At 30.1% G+C, this 13,401-nt stretch overlaps 3 protein-coding genes across 3 annotated transcripts; all 3 read left to right on the plus strand.

Moving 5' to 3' along the window:
* Positions 1-2,208: 2,208 nt before the first annotated feature.
* On the plus strand, positions 2,209-3,045 carry LOC117932728 (desiccation protectant protein Lea14 homolog). The gene is made up of 2 exons (XM_034854020.1): positions 2,209-2,502; positions 2,637-3,045. The coding sequence occupies exons 1-2, from the start codon at positions 2,294-2,296 to the stop codon at positions 2,764-2,766; spliced, it is 339 nt and encodes a 112-aa protein (XP_034709911.1). The 5' UTR covers positions 2,209-2,293; the 3' UTR covers positions 2,767-3,045.
* A 3,572-nt stretch (positions 3,046-6,617) lies between these two features.
* Positions 6,618-7,454, plus strand: LOC117932560 (desiccation protectant protein Lea14 homolog). Its single transcript, XM_034853836.1, has 2 exons — positions 6,618-6,908; positions 7,029-7,454. Exons 1-2 carry the CDS (start codon positions 6,697-6,699, stop codon positions 7,264-7,266), a joined length of 450 nt encoding a protein of 149 aa, XP_034709727.1. The 5' UTR covers positions 6,618-6,696; the 3' UTR covers positions 7,267-7,454.
* Positions 7,455-12,478: 5,024 nt separating this feature from the next.
* On the plus strand, positions 12,479-13,290 carry LOC117932586 (desiccation protectant protein Lea14 homolog). The gene is made up of 2 exons (XM_034853863.1): positions 12,479-12,746; positions 12,867-13,290. Exons 1-2 carry the CDS (start codon positions 12,574-12,576, stop codon positions 13,093-13,095), a joined length of 402 nt encoding a protein of 133 aa, XP_034709754.1. The 5' UTR covers positions 12,479-12,573; the 3' UTR covers positions 13,096-13,290.
* Positions 13,291-13,401: the final 111 nt, after the last annotated feature.

Consider the following 13,401-nt stretch of genomic DNA (forward strand, 5'->3'; position numbering starts at 1 on the left):
TTGGGCTCTACACATAAGGTGACCTATACTCAATAAACACAAATTGAAATAGATACGGATAGCTTAATCAAGAATTATGTTACAAATGTGAGTCCATATTTTAACAAAAGATACTAATGATTTTATTATTTAAGTGCATAGGTTCAAATGGATCATATCACCCTGTATGCTAAAACTCAAATATCGCATGTCTTTAAAAAGTAAGAGAAAGTCCAATTGATGAAGAAGATGATTCATAATAAGAAAATATTAAAGTATGCTTAAGACGATTCATCAAGTTTATCTTTAGAATATTCTAATGTAAGATTGTGAGTGCACTAATTAAGTTAGAATTTCATCCATATCTTTGTTAAAACTCCTAATGCTCCAAATCTTATCAAATTGAAATTAAATTGTTTTAAATGTTTCTAAAAGTTGGATGAAATATGTTCTATATAAAAACCATGCACCATTTATTTCTGCATACTTACAAAATATTCTAAAAAGATGTGGAATCAAAGAACTTATAAGTGTAAGTACTAAATTTTGCAAAATAAGTTCAACTAAAAGCACAAGAACCAAGTGATCAAGCATGGATCAGAAGTGGCCTCATGGAGTACTTCAATCGACAATGAGTTGTGACATTTCTAGTTTAACCGAGCAATCATTGGTAAAGCATGTGAGTTGTATGCATATTCAAAAATCACGTGGATTATCCTCAATCAAAGGTAACCAATAATATCATATGAAGATAATTTTGTATGTATTGCACGACTAAAATGAATTATATTAAAGGAGGTAAAACTAAATACATATTACCAAAATTCTTTTATACACATGAACTTTAAAAAAGTAGTAAAAGTACACTTATTTAGTACTTACACTTACAAAATATTCTAAAAAGATGTGGAATCAAATAACTTATAAGTGTAAGCACTTACACTTAATCATTTTTAGGATGAGTAAATAAAAGTTTATTTACGAACTTCAATGGTGGTCATTCACCACCTCATTTAGGCTTGGATGACCATTGTATCAAAAGAATATGTTTTATTTAAAATCTTGCTAATAAAAAAATCCATAAGAAAAACCTAACAAAGGAAAATGAGTATAATATTTTTACAATTATTAGCTACTACTCTTGGTTTTATTAGGATTAACTCGTTAAAAACCTTGTAATAAAACATCGAACAAGGGGAAAAAAATGTAGTACACTAGCATCCTTTTATAAATATGATCCCCCATGTTGATATCTTTTAAGTCATCGCATATCAATTTTATGCATATATTAACTTCTTAAATGATTAATAAAAGTCATTGGAATTTATGTTTGATACTATAAATCATAAAAACTATTCTATAAAGGAAAATGAGTATAATATTTTTACAATTATTAGCTACTACTCTTGGTTTTATTAGGACTAACTCGTTAAAAACCTTGTAATAAAACATCGAACAAGGGGAAAAAAATGTAGTACACTAGCATCCTTTTATAAATATGATCCCCCATGTTGATATCTTTTAAGTCATCGCATATCAATTTTATGCATATATTAACTTCTTAAATGATTAATAAAAGTCATTGGAATTTATGTTTGATACTATAAATCATAAAAACTATTCTATAAACATATTAATGTGAATTTAATTAACTTTTTTTAGAAAAAAGAAACAAAGAATTGATTTTAGAAAATAATATCAAACTATGCTTTGACTTTTAATGGAAATTAATATTTTGGTATTAATTTTAATTTGTATTTATACAATTAATTTTATTAAAAGAGCTTATAATTAACAAAATAAAATATAAAAAAATATTTTTTTTATAGAAGATTTATTTGAATTTGTGAGTTAATTTCACCAAAATATTTATTTTAATTTATAAATTATTTTAAAATTAATTAAATTTCTATAATTTTAATATGTACTTCAGACTACGGTTGAACTTCTACTTTAAGTTAAAGCCAAAAAAAACAAAAAAAAAAACAAAAACCCATCAATGACGCCATGAAAACAAAAGCAAATATGTATTAAAAAAATGGAAAAAAAAGAAAGCAAAACAAAACAAAACAAAAAAGGAAGAAAAAGCCAAAATCAACAAATCAGAATTTCATTTTTTTATTTTCTTTTCTAGCACATGAAAAATAAGAGAATAAAAACCTGGACGGAGTTCGAAATCAAAACGTAAGGATCAGCAGAGTGATTCATTTTCCCATATGCCACCACAGATTTATATATATCATCTTCTGTATACCACCCTCTCAGTGTCCTTCTTTCTCCCCATACCCATCTCTCAGTACTCAACTGTGGAGCCATGTTCCAGCTGTTGGATAGAGCGAGGAGGTTTTTGTTGGAGAAGATGGGGAATATAATAAAGAAGCCGGAGGCCAAGGTCGTCGACGTCGATATCAAAGATTTGAGCCGCGACGGGGCGACGTACATCGCCAAGGTCTCTGTAAGCAACCCCTGTATCACTCCCATACCCATTGGCGAGATCTCTTACACCCTCAAGAGTGCCGACAGGTTTCATCTTCATCCCTTTTCTTTCTTTCTTTCTTTATTTATTTTTTTGTTTTTCCTTTGTTGATCTACAATCTTCGTTTTGGTCTGGGTGATTTTGTCTGGGAAACGACGTCGTTGGGGGCGGGGGAATGCAGGGCGGTAGCGTCTGGGAAGATGGAGGACCCAGGGTCACTGCCGGGGAATGAGAAGACGGTGCTGGAGGTGCCGGTGAAGGTGGCGCACAGCATACTGGTGAGCTTGGTGAAAGACATTGGTGCTGATTGAGACATCGACTACCAGTTGGATTTGGGTCTGACCGTTGATCTTCCTCTCTTTGGTGACATCACCATTCCGCTTTCCTGGGAGGGAGAGATCAAGCTTCCTTCTCTCTCTTCCATCTTCTAATCTACTTCACTCTCTTTTTCTTTTTTTGATGTTGAAATGGTCTGTTACTTTCTGTGTTTTTGTGTTGGTTAATGAATTTTCGTATTTGACTTTGGAGAAGCAAAAAGATCATATCATCAAACATTTTGTCGATTTTTTATGCTATTTTGGTACGGTCAAACATGGTCAACGCCCAAAAATGTCTTGTTGCTTTCTCGGACTGAATGAACCTTAGGTTTGCTACTTAATAACCATTCTGCACCATGCATATATATATATAATGAACTAATTAATTATAATAATTATAATTATTTTATATTAAATGAAAAAAAATTCATTTAATTGATTACCAAAAATATAAAAATTATTATAATAATTTTTTCATAGGTCTTTTTTATATCATTAATATATTAATTAAATATTTTTAAAAATATAAATATATCATCATTTATTTTATATTATTAAATAGATCATAATTTTAATATTAAATAAAATTAGACATTATAATTAAATGTCACAATATTATTATCGAATAATATTAGATGTAACTTAATAATAACATACATATAAAATTAATATATATATATATATATCATTTTTTTTTAATAAAATAACTTTAAAATGTCTACCATTACTTATTATATCATTTTAAAAGTTTTTTCCAATATTTTTATGAGTTTTGATTAATTCTCGCTCTACCCATATTTTGTGTCAAAATATCCATTGATATTTTTCGATATGTCCCAATATATCCGTAAAATTGAGTTAGCGATATTTTCATTAAAATCGATATTTTTATACTTGCTCTCAGATAGGGATGACAATTTTCTGGGCTAATCGGATAACCCGCCCCTATTGGGACGGGTTTAAAATATAATAAACGGGTATAGGGCGGGTATGAGAATATTTTTAAAACCCGAATCGGGTTTGGGACGGGTATGGATTTTGTTCCAACCCGCCCCGCCCCGCCCTGAATATACATTTACAGAATTACCCTTCAACTACCACTAAAATGTCAAAAAACTCTCTATATATATACTTCATTATTTCCCATTTCCCCTAATTCTGACGGCTGCTCCTCCTTCTTCTTCTTTTTCCTCTGATACAATGGTCCTTCATTCTTTCCATTTGCCCTAATTCCGACAGCCACTTCTTCTTCTTCTTCCTCACTTGAATCCCTATCTCCAGGATCAATACGACTTTTTCTTCCTCCCTCACACCAACTAAAATACTCTAAAATCAATTCCATCTTGTTCTTGGTTTAGCCTAAGAGCCCAAAACTCCTCTTTCGCAACATCAAACTAGTCATAGATGATTGAGGATCACCTTGAAATCTTTGTTCGAGAGCACGACACAAAAGGAACGCGAAAACCGTAGTGGATTTGATGAAGTCTTGGTTCAAAGATTGACTTGAAGAGGGATTCACATCCACGGCTGTTCTCGTTTGGTTCAGTTTTCATAAATGGTTCAGATTTTATTTTATTTTTGGTGTTTTGCACTAATTTTGAATCATTTAAGCTAACTATGGGCTTAAAATTAATGATTGTTATGGTGTTAATTTCAACTTTGATATTATTTTTTCATTTTTTGGTATATTATCATAATCAGTGAAAGAAAGTGCATTTGGGTATGAGGTTTGTTCATCACCAGTTAGGGTTAGGGCTCAATGGCATTCGGGACGGGGCGGGGATGGGATTATTAATTTTTTTGTTAACGGGGATGGGAACCAATCAACCTGCCCCGAAACAAGTTTGAGCCGAGGATGGGAAATAACTGTATAATCGGGTGCGGGAATGGGATGGGAATGACCCGTCCCAAACCCGCCCCGTTGTCATTCCTACTCTCAGATAGTTAATCAAACCTTTTAGAAAATGTTTCAAAAAACTAGTTAGTTTTCAAATTTTACATAAATGCCTCTCAAATTTCATTTATTAACTACCGCAACCTAACATTTATTATATATAATTCATTGTAACAATGTTTTTTAGACCACCTTGGTTCATGATTCATATAAACTTGCATATCCATTTGGTGTTTCAATCTTTGTCTAATTTGTATTATTTGAGTTAAAATTGAAAATTAGGAATTTGTTTTAATAAATTAATTTATTATATCCTTGTGAGAAAAAAAATCTAAATTATTATTCCATTTGAATTGTCACTTGCATCCATCTAAGTTGATTAAACATCAACCTAATTCATCCTTCTTTCTTAGGTGATTAACTTGTTGCAACTTGACACATGAATTATCCAAATATTTAATAAAAATGGATTTATCTTGTTCCAACTTGGCACATGATTTATGGACAATACTTGTTCCTCACATGAAGTTTTCAAGAAATACATTATTCCTATTGCTAGTATTTCATGAACCAAACAAGGTCTTAGAGTTTAGGAAAAAGTTTAATATGAGAATGACAAAAATGATACTTCTTATTTTGGCGTATACATGAAATTATTTTATGTTCAACTTTAATTAAAGTTAAAAAAACAAAAACTTATTTCAAACCATGATTCCATGTTTAATGAAACATGTATAATATAAACAATACCTTTTAAAAATTATTACTTTGACACTGACGTTTAATTGGTATTTATGCAATTGATTTTATTAAAAAAAATTATAATTAATAAAATACAAAATATTACTTTTATTCCAGTATCATTTTGATTTATGAATTACTTTATATTTAATTAAACTTTTATAATATTAATCTTCCGAAGCTTACATTTAACTTCAACTTCAAGTTAAGGAGCTAATAAGAATGGATATATTTTTCCAACTTGGCAACATGATATATCCCATTATAGACATGGACAATATATGTTCCTAACATGAATTTTCAAAAAAAGCATTATTCTTATTATTTCTATTTCATGAACCAAACAAGGTCTTAGATGTGAGAAAATAATTTAATATGAGGGTCACAAAAATGTTACTTCTCATGTAAGTTTTATTTTCGCACATGCATGAAATTATTTTTAGTTCAACCTTAGTTACAGTTAAAGAAAAAAACAAAAAACAATTTCAAATTATGTTTAATGAAAAGTATATAATACGAACAATACCTTTAAAAATTATTATCTTGGCATTAAATTTCATTTTTATCTATACAATTAAATTTATGAAAAAAAAATTATATTTAATGAAATACAAAATACTATTTTTGTTAGAAGCTTGATATTATTTATAAATTACTTTATATCTAATCATATTTTTATAATCTTGATATTCCCAATTCAAATTCAACTTGAAGCTAAAACTAAAAAACAAAAAACAAAAATAAAAATCATATAAAGTGTTTTGTCAGAAAAACATTAATACAAATAATATTAATTGAAAAACATAAAGATAAAATAATTAAAGGTACATAGAGTTTTAATGTGATTCGATTAACCATACCTACATTCATAAATAAGAGAAAATCATTTTATTATATCATAAAAAATATTATTAATAATAGAATCAAATATAATTATTGAATTCTACGAACAACTCATATTGTGCTATTCTTTGTATCCACGTACCCAAAACCACAAGCACCTTCACTCTACCGAGAATCTATACTAATTAAGAAACTGAGAAACTCTCCAACGTAAAGCCGTAAAACAAAACCAAAACCAATAAACCTGTGATTCATATATTTTTTTTTAATTATCTTTTCTAGCATATGGAAGGATGCCATGTGCCACATGCCACCACAGATTTATATTATATCATCTACCATTTGTGTTTATGTATATATACCAGTCTCTCTGTTGGGTGTCTTCACCGCAGACCCATCTCTTAATCGACTGTGGAAATTTTCTCGTGGTTGAAGGTTGTGCAGCCATGGCGGAGCAGATGGAGAAAGTGAGGATGCAGCTTTTGGAGGTGGTGAATTTATTAAGTGGCCTGCAGGAGGCCGAGGTCATCGACGTCGTTATCAGTAGGAGCGAGGAGTGGATGACGTACAACGCCAAGGTCTCTCTGACCAACCCCTATTTCACTCCCATTTTCATTTCCGATGTCTCCTACACCCTCAAGACTGCCAACAGCAACAGGTTTGATGTTTTCTCTCTTTCTTTTTTCTTCGTTATTGCATGCTTTAATCTAAGATTTTTGTTTTGGTTTTGTTTCTTTTGTTTGGGAAACGACGTCGCCGTCTGGTGTGGGGAATGTAGGGTGATAGTATCAGGGAGTATGGAGAAGCGCCCAGAGCCACTGCCGGGGAGTGAGGACACAGTGCTGGAGGTGCCAATCAGGGTGGCTCACAACCAGCTGATGACCTTGTTGGAGGACAATGGTGGAGCTCAGGACAAAATTTACCAGTTGGATTTGGCTGTTACCGTGGATCTTCCTCTCTATAAAGGCCACAGGATTCCTCTTGACTGGAAAGGAGAGATCAAGATCCCTCATTGATGGCTTCACTCTCCTTCCATCTCTTGTTCGATTACCGGTTTTAATTTGTGGTGCAATATGTATCCTGTTACTTCTGTGTGTTTCCTTTGTTTTGTTTGATGAGTGTTTCATCAAGTTTCATGATTGTACTTTGATTTTGGAGGTTTGTTGTTTAATGAATCTTATCCTAAGTTTGAATTTTCATATTCCACCCAGGTGGTTGTTGTGTTGTTGGTTTTTTTAAAAAAGGATTAATAATATTAAGTATTAAGTTATTTGCTTTTTAATATTTTATTTTTATTAAGCGTTAAAAATAAAGAAAAATCATCTATTACTTTTAGCATTAAGAGAAATACAAATAATTCAACTTTTTCTATTCAGTTAAAAAATTTAAGAAATAAGTAATAAGTCAACAAAAAGTAAAAAAATAAATAATTTGAAATTTAAAAGCAAATTGCTTTTGATAAAAAAATTAAAAAAAAAAAAAACATCTAACTTAATGACTTAAAGTAATTTAATAATTTAATTTAACTTATTAAATAAATGATTTAACTCATTAAATAAATGAAACATATTTGTTAAAATAATTTAATATCACAACTTAAAATCAAAATGGTTAAAAAATATTTGAAATTGGTATAAATTAAGTAATGAAGTTACTTTAAATTATTAAATTCATTCACCAACACCCTCTAATTTTAGGGGAGTCAATAAAAAATAATGTTTCCCACATGTTCCCACCCTTATGATCACATTTTTTTTTTGTTTAAGAGCTCAAGGTCATCTTTAAAGACTGGTTTTCTTTTAATAAATAATAATATAATATAATATAAAATCAATTGCTTGGAAATTTTAGAAGAGAATCATCATCCCAATAAATTACTTTGATTTCTTAATTAAGGGATTATTTTTTATGAAAAATATTATATTTATTATATGATGCATTATCCAAGTCACTATTAAATAATTTTTTTAGTTCGCATCAATATTAAAAAAATTAAAAATTAGTATCCAAAAATTTTAATATCGAAGTACATATTGTAAGTTTTGAATCAATAAAAGTGAAAACTTTAGGACAAACTATTATTATTTCCTTTTTCCTTTTTTTAATTTCTTAACAATAAGATCATTCTCCATTAAAAAAAAAATGATTTGCATAGGGTTTTAAAAACTTTAAATTAAAAAAAAAACAAATGAAAACCAATAAGATAGAAAATAAAATATAAAATGTAAACTTTAGATCATTAATATAAAGAAAAAAATCCATTCGTGATTGCCTTATGATATTTGAGGGGTGTTTGGAATGTGAAAATGAGTAGTGAGAATAGGCATCTCATTTTTTTCCTTCCTTATTTTCATGTTTGGATAAATAATGATTTCGGTAGAGATCAAATCTCACTTACGAGTGGAATTTCAATTCATCAAGTAGGTGATATGTTGATTCATTCACCACATAAGAAAATATAAGATAGTCTAAAATTACTATTTTACCTTTGGATTTCATTAATCAAGCCTTGATACCTCTTCATCCCATAATAAAACTATATTTTTTTAATCTTATTATTTAGAAGAAAAAAAACACTAAAAATTTATTGTTAGACCAAGGGTTCTCCTCAGGTTTTGATGATAACAAACTATGGTTAAGTGATTAATTTGTTTAAATGTTTAAGAATCCCATGTATAAACTCGAAAATTCATCAAATGACCAAATGGATACAAGATCGAGACGCTTGAAAGACTTATGATCATAGGAAACTAATGTAAAATGAATGCATGAGTGTACTTAGGATTATCACATGTTTCATGCATATTTGAAAACTCGGTTTATTCTTTAAAACGTCGATTTCATTAAAACTCAAGTTTTTAACTAATGTACCTTAGGCAAAATGTTTTATAATTGGCTTAATAATTTACCTAAAGACCTTGCCTAAGTGTTAGAAAAGAAAGGAATAAAAAAAATAGGTTTTCGGGGCCAAAAAGGCTCAACTGGTCGAGGCTATGGTCAACCGACTCAATCGGTTGAGGAACCGGTCTACCGGTTGGGGTCGTCCGGTCGAGAATCGGTCGAGGAAGGTCAAAAACCTTATCTCTCTCCCAGTAGCCTTCTCTTCCCAATCGAGGTGTTTTCCTTACAGATTGAGGCAACGGTAACCTGTCATGCATTAAATACTCCAACGGCTAGTGAACCGGTCGACCCCTAACTCGACCGGACGAGGTTACCTTTTGCTATTTTTGACTCTCAAGCTTAGAAACCTATAAATTGAGAGTTTCACTTCATTTATTGACAAGAAAACACTTGCACTCAATAGCCTACCTACCTGTTCTTGATCAAAAAGCTCTCATTTCCTTCATAGTGCATTAAAATCACCACTTGCATATCCATTAGTGCACTCTTGTGTGTCATCCTAGCTTTGTCTTGTATTTGAGTCATCCTTAAGCTAGGTTGAATGATTATATCTTGTAACAATCTGAGTGTTAAAGCCTTCAAGAGGATTAAATCTTAAAGAGGTTGTGTAAGAGTCCATTGGAGTTGGAATCTAAGTGTAAGAAGATTAGAAGCTTGGTTGAAACTTCAAGTTAGTGGAACTCTCACTCAGTTAGGAGGTTGAGAAGAGTGGACGTAGGTAAGAAAGTGCCGAACCACTATAAACCCGAATTTGAATTCTCTAAATTTTATCTCTTTACTTTGCTTATATTGTGTTTGAATTTGTTGTAATTGAAAAGATTTTAAAAATCCAATTCACCCTCCCTTTTGGGTGTTTTTCTTAACTAAGCATAGCTTTGTTTTCTCATTTATTTATTTATAAATAAAAACAAAAAAATTACTTTAAACTATGAAAGGGTATTATTGTTAATTTTTTCATTTCCATTCTTATTATTACCAAACATTAGATGGAAAAAAATACTCATTTTGATATTGAATTCCTAAGTTCATCCAAATACTAAATGAAATTACCAAATTCATTTTCATTCACCTAAAAATAGGAATGAAAACATAATATTCATTTCTCTTCCCCATTTCCATATACCAAACCGACCTAGATCGAGTAACTACATTTGCTTTGGTAATAATGACTAAACAACAGTTCCATTGAAAGAAGAAAAAAAGAGTCTAACTTATACAACACTAGCCACATTAGTTGTTTTGTTTTCAAATTAATATATTTTAATATTTTTATTGAAAAATGTAAAACTTAGTTTTATTTTTTTCAAATATTTTCATCCCATTGTATCGTATCCCAATTTTCCCTTTTCTTAAAGCTATAATTAAATAGGCTATCTTGTGTATTTTAAAATTGCATATATATTAGATTAAGATGTAAATATGAATCATCCAAATATTTAATAAAAATGGATATATCTTTTTCCAACTTGGCACATGATTTATCTTGTTCCTCACATGAAGTTTTCAAGAAATGCATGATTCTTATTGCTCGAATTTCGTGAACCAAACAAGTTCTTAGAGCTTAAAAAAAAAGTTTAATACGACAAAGACAAAAATGATACTTTTTATTTTGGCGTATGTATGAAATTATTTTGTGTTCAATCTTAATTAAAGTTAGAAAAACAAAAACCTATTTCAAACCATGATATGATGTTTAATGAAACCTATATAATACAAACAATACCTTTTAAAAATTATTACTTTGACATTAACCTTTAATTGGTATTTATTTAATTAATTTTGTTAAAAAATTATAATTTAATAAAATACAAAATACTACTTTTGTTCAAGTATTATTTTGATTTATGAATTACTTTATATTTAATTAAACTTTTATAATATTAATGTTCCAAAGCTTATATCTAACTTCAACTTCAAGTTAAGAAGCTAATAAGAATTGATATCTTTTCCCAACATGGCAACATGATTTATCCCATTGTAGACATGGACAATGCATGTTCCTAACATGAATTTTTCAAAAAATGCATTATATATTCTTATTGTTCCTATTTCATGAACCAAACAAGGTCTTAGATCTTAGAAAATAATTTAATATGAGGATGACAAAAATGTTGCTTCTCGTGTAAGCTCTATTTTCACACATGCATGAAATTATTTTTAGTTCAACCTTAATTAAGGTTTAAGAAAAAAAACAAAAAACTATTTCAAATTATGATATGATGTTTAATGAAAAGCATATAATACAAACAATACCTTTGAAAATTATTACTTTGACATTGAAAATTTATATTTAATAAAATACAAAATACTACTTTTGTTAGAAACTTGATTTTGATTTATTAATTACTTTATGTCTAATCAAATTTTTATAATCATAATATTCCCGACATTAGATTGAAATTCAACTTTAAGTTAGAGCTTAAAAACAAAAAAATAAAAATAAAAAAATCATATAAGGTGTCATACCAACGAAAACTTTAATGCAAATAATATTAATTTAAAAACACAAAAATAAAGCAATTAAAAGTGGACGAGGTTTTAACGTGGTTCGGCCAAATACGTCTATATTCATGAATGATAAAGAATCATTTTATTATATCATAGAAAATATTACAGAGTAAAAAACTAGATATAATTATTAGGTTTCCCAAATATTTTATGTTTTCATACTTTTTGTCACCACATATCCTAAACACGAAGAAGCTTGATTTTGATATATAAATTGCTTTATGTCTAATCAAATTTTTATGACCTTAATATTCCCAACATTAGATTGAATTTAACTTCAAGTTAGAGGTAAAAAAAAATCATATAAGGTGTCGTGCCAATAAAAACTTTAATATAAATAATGTTAATTTAAGTATATAAAAATAAAATAAGCAAAAGTATACGAAGTTTTAATATGATTAAGCTAAGCATGTTTATATTCATAAGTGAGATAAAATCATTTTATCATACCACATAAACTATGAGAAAGGACAAAACTAGATATAATTATTAAGTTTTTGAAATCTCTAATGCTTTCGTTATCCTTGTACCCACGTATCTTGAGCCACAAGTTCCCTCATTGCACCTAGAACCCATACTAATTAGGAATTTGTTACGCTTTGTAACATAAGGCCTATGAAAACAAATATATATAAATATATATATATATATTATAAAAACAGCAGGCAAAACCAAAATCAATAATAATTCTTAATTCATTTTTTTTATTAAATTTTCTTTCCTAGCATGTTAATGGATGGCTTGTGCCACATGCCACCACAGATTTATATCATATCATCTGTCGTTTGTCTTTCTGTATATATACCAGCCTCTCTGATGGATATCTTCACCGCAGACCCATATCTCAGTTGACTCTGGAATTTTTCTGGTGTGGTTGAAGGTTGTGCACCGCGGAGCTGTTGGAGAGGGTGAGGATGTTGAATATATCATGGACGCTGCCGGGAGCCAGGGTCTTCGACGTCGTTATCAGAGATAAGAGCGAGGAGCGGGTGACGTACAACGCCAAGGTCTCTATGACCAACCCCTATTTCACTCCCATTCGCGTTTACAACGTCTCCTACACCCTCAAGACTGACAACAGCAACAGGTTTGATGTTTTCTCTCTTTCTTTTTTCTTCGTTATTGCATGCTTTAATCTAAGATTTTCGTTTTGGTTTTGTTTCTTTTGTTTGGGAAACGACGTCGTCGTCTGATGTGGGGAATGTAGGGTGATAGTAGTAGGGAGGATGGAGGAGCTCCAAGTGCTACTGCCGGCGAGTAAGAACATAGTGGTGGAGGTGCCAATTTTGGTGCCGCACAGCCAGCTGATGGCTGACATTGGCGGAGCTTGGAACAGCATTTACCAGTTGGATTTGACTGTCACCGTTGATCTTCCACTCTCTGCTGGCCAGACTATTCCTCTTGCCTGGGAAGGAGAGATCAACATGCCTCTTTGATGGCTTCACTCTCCTTCCATCTCCTGTATGATTTACCGGTTTTAATTTGGGGTGCAATATGTATCCTGTACTTACATCTGTGTTTTCTTTGTTTTGTTTGATGAGTGTTTCATGCAAGTAATTTGAATTTTCATGATTGTACTTTGATTTTGGAGGTGTGTTGTTTAATGAATCTCATGCAAAGTTTGAATTTCACGTTCCTAGTTTGATGGTGTCTGATTCGTAACCAATTTCATAACTTAAAAAGTGACTTAATAATTTATTTTATTTTATTAAGTAAATTAAATATGTTTTGTAATGTAACTT

Source organism: Vitis riparia, chromosome 15, assembly GCF_004353265.1.
Source record: "Vitis riparia cultivar Riparia Gloire de Montpellier isolate 1030 chromosome 15, EGFV_Vit.rip_1.0, whole genome shotgun sequence".
Classification (NCBI taxonomy): domain Eukaryota; kingdom Viridiplantae; phylum Streptophyta; class Magnoliopsida; order Vitales; family Vitaceae; genus Vitis; species Vitis riparia.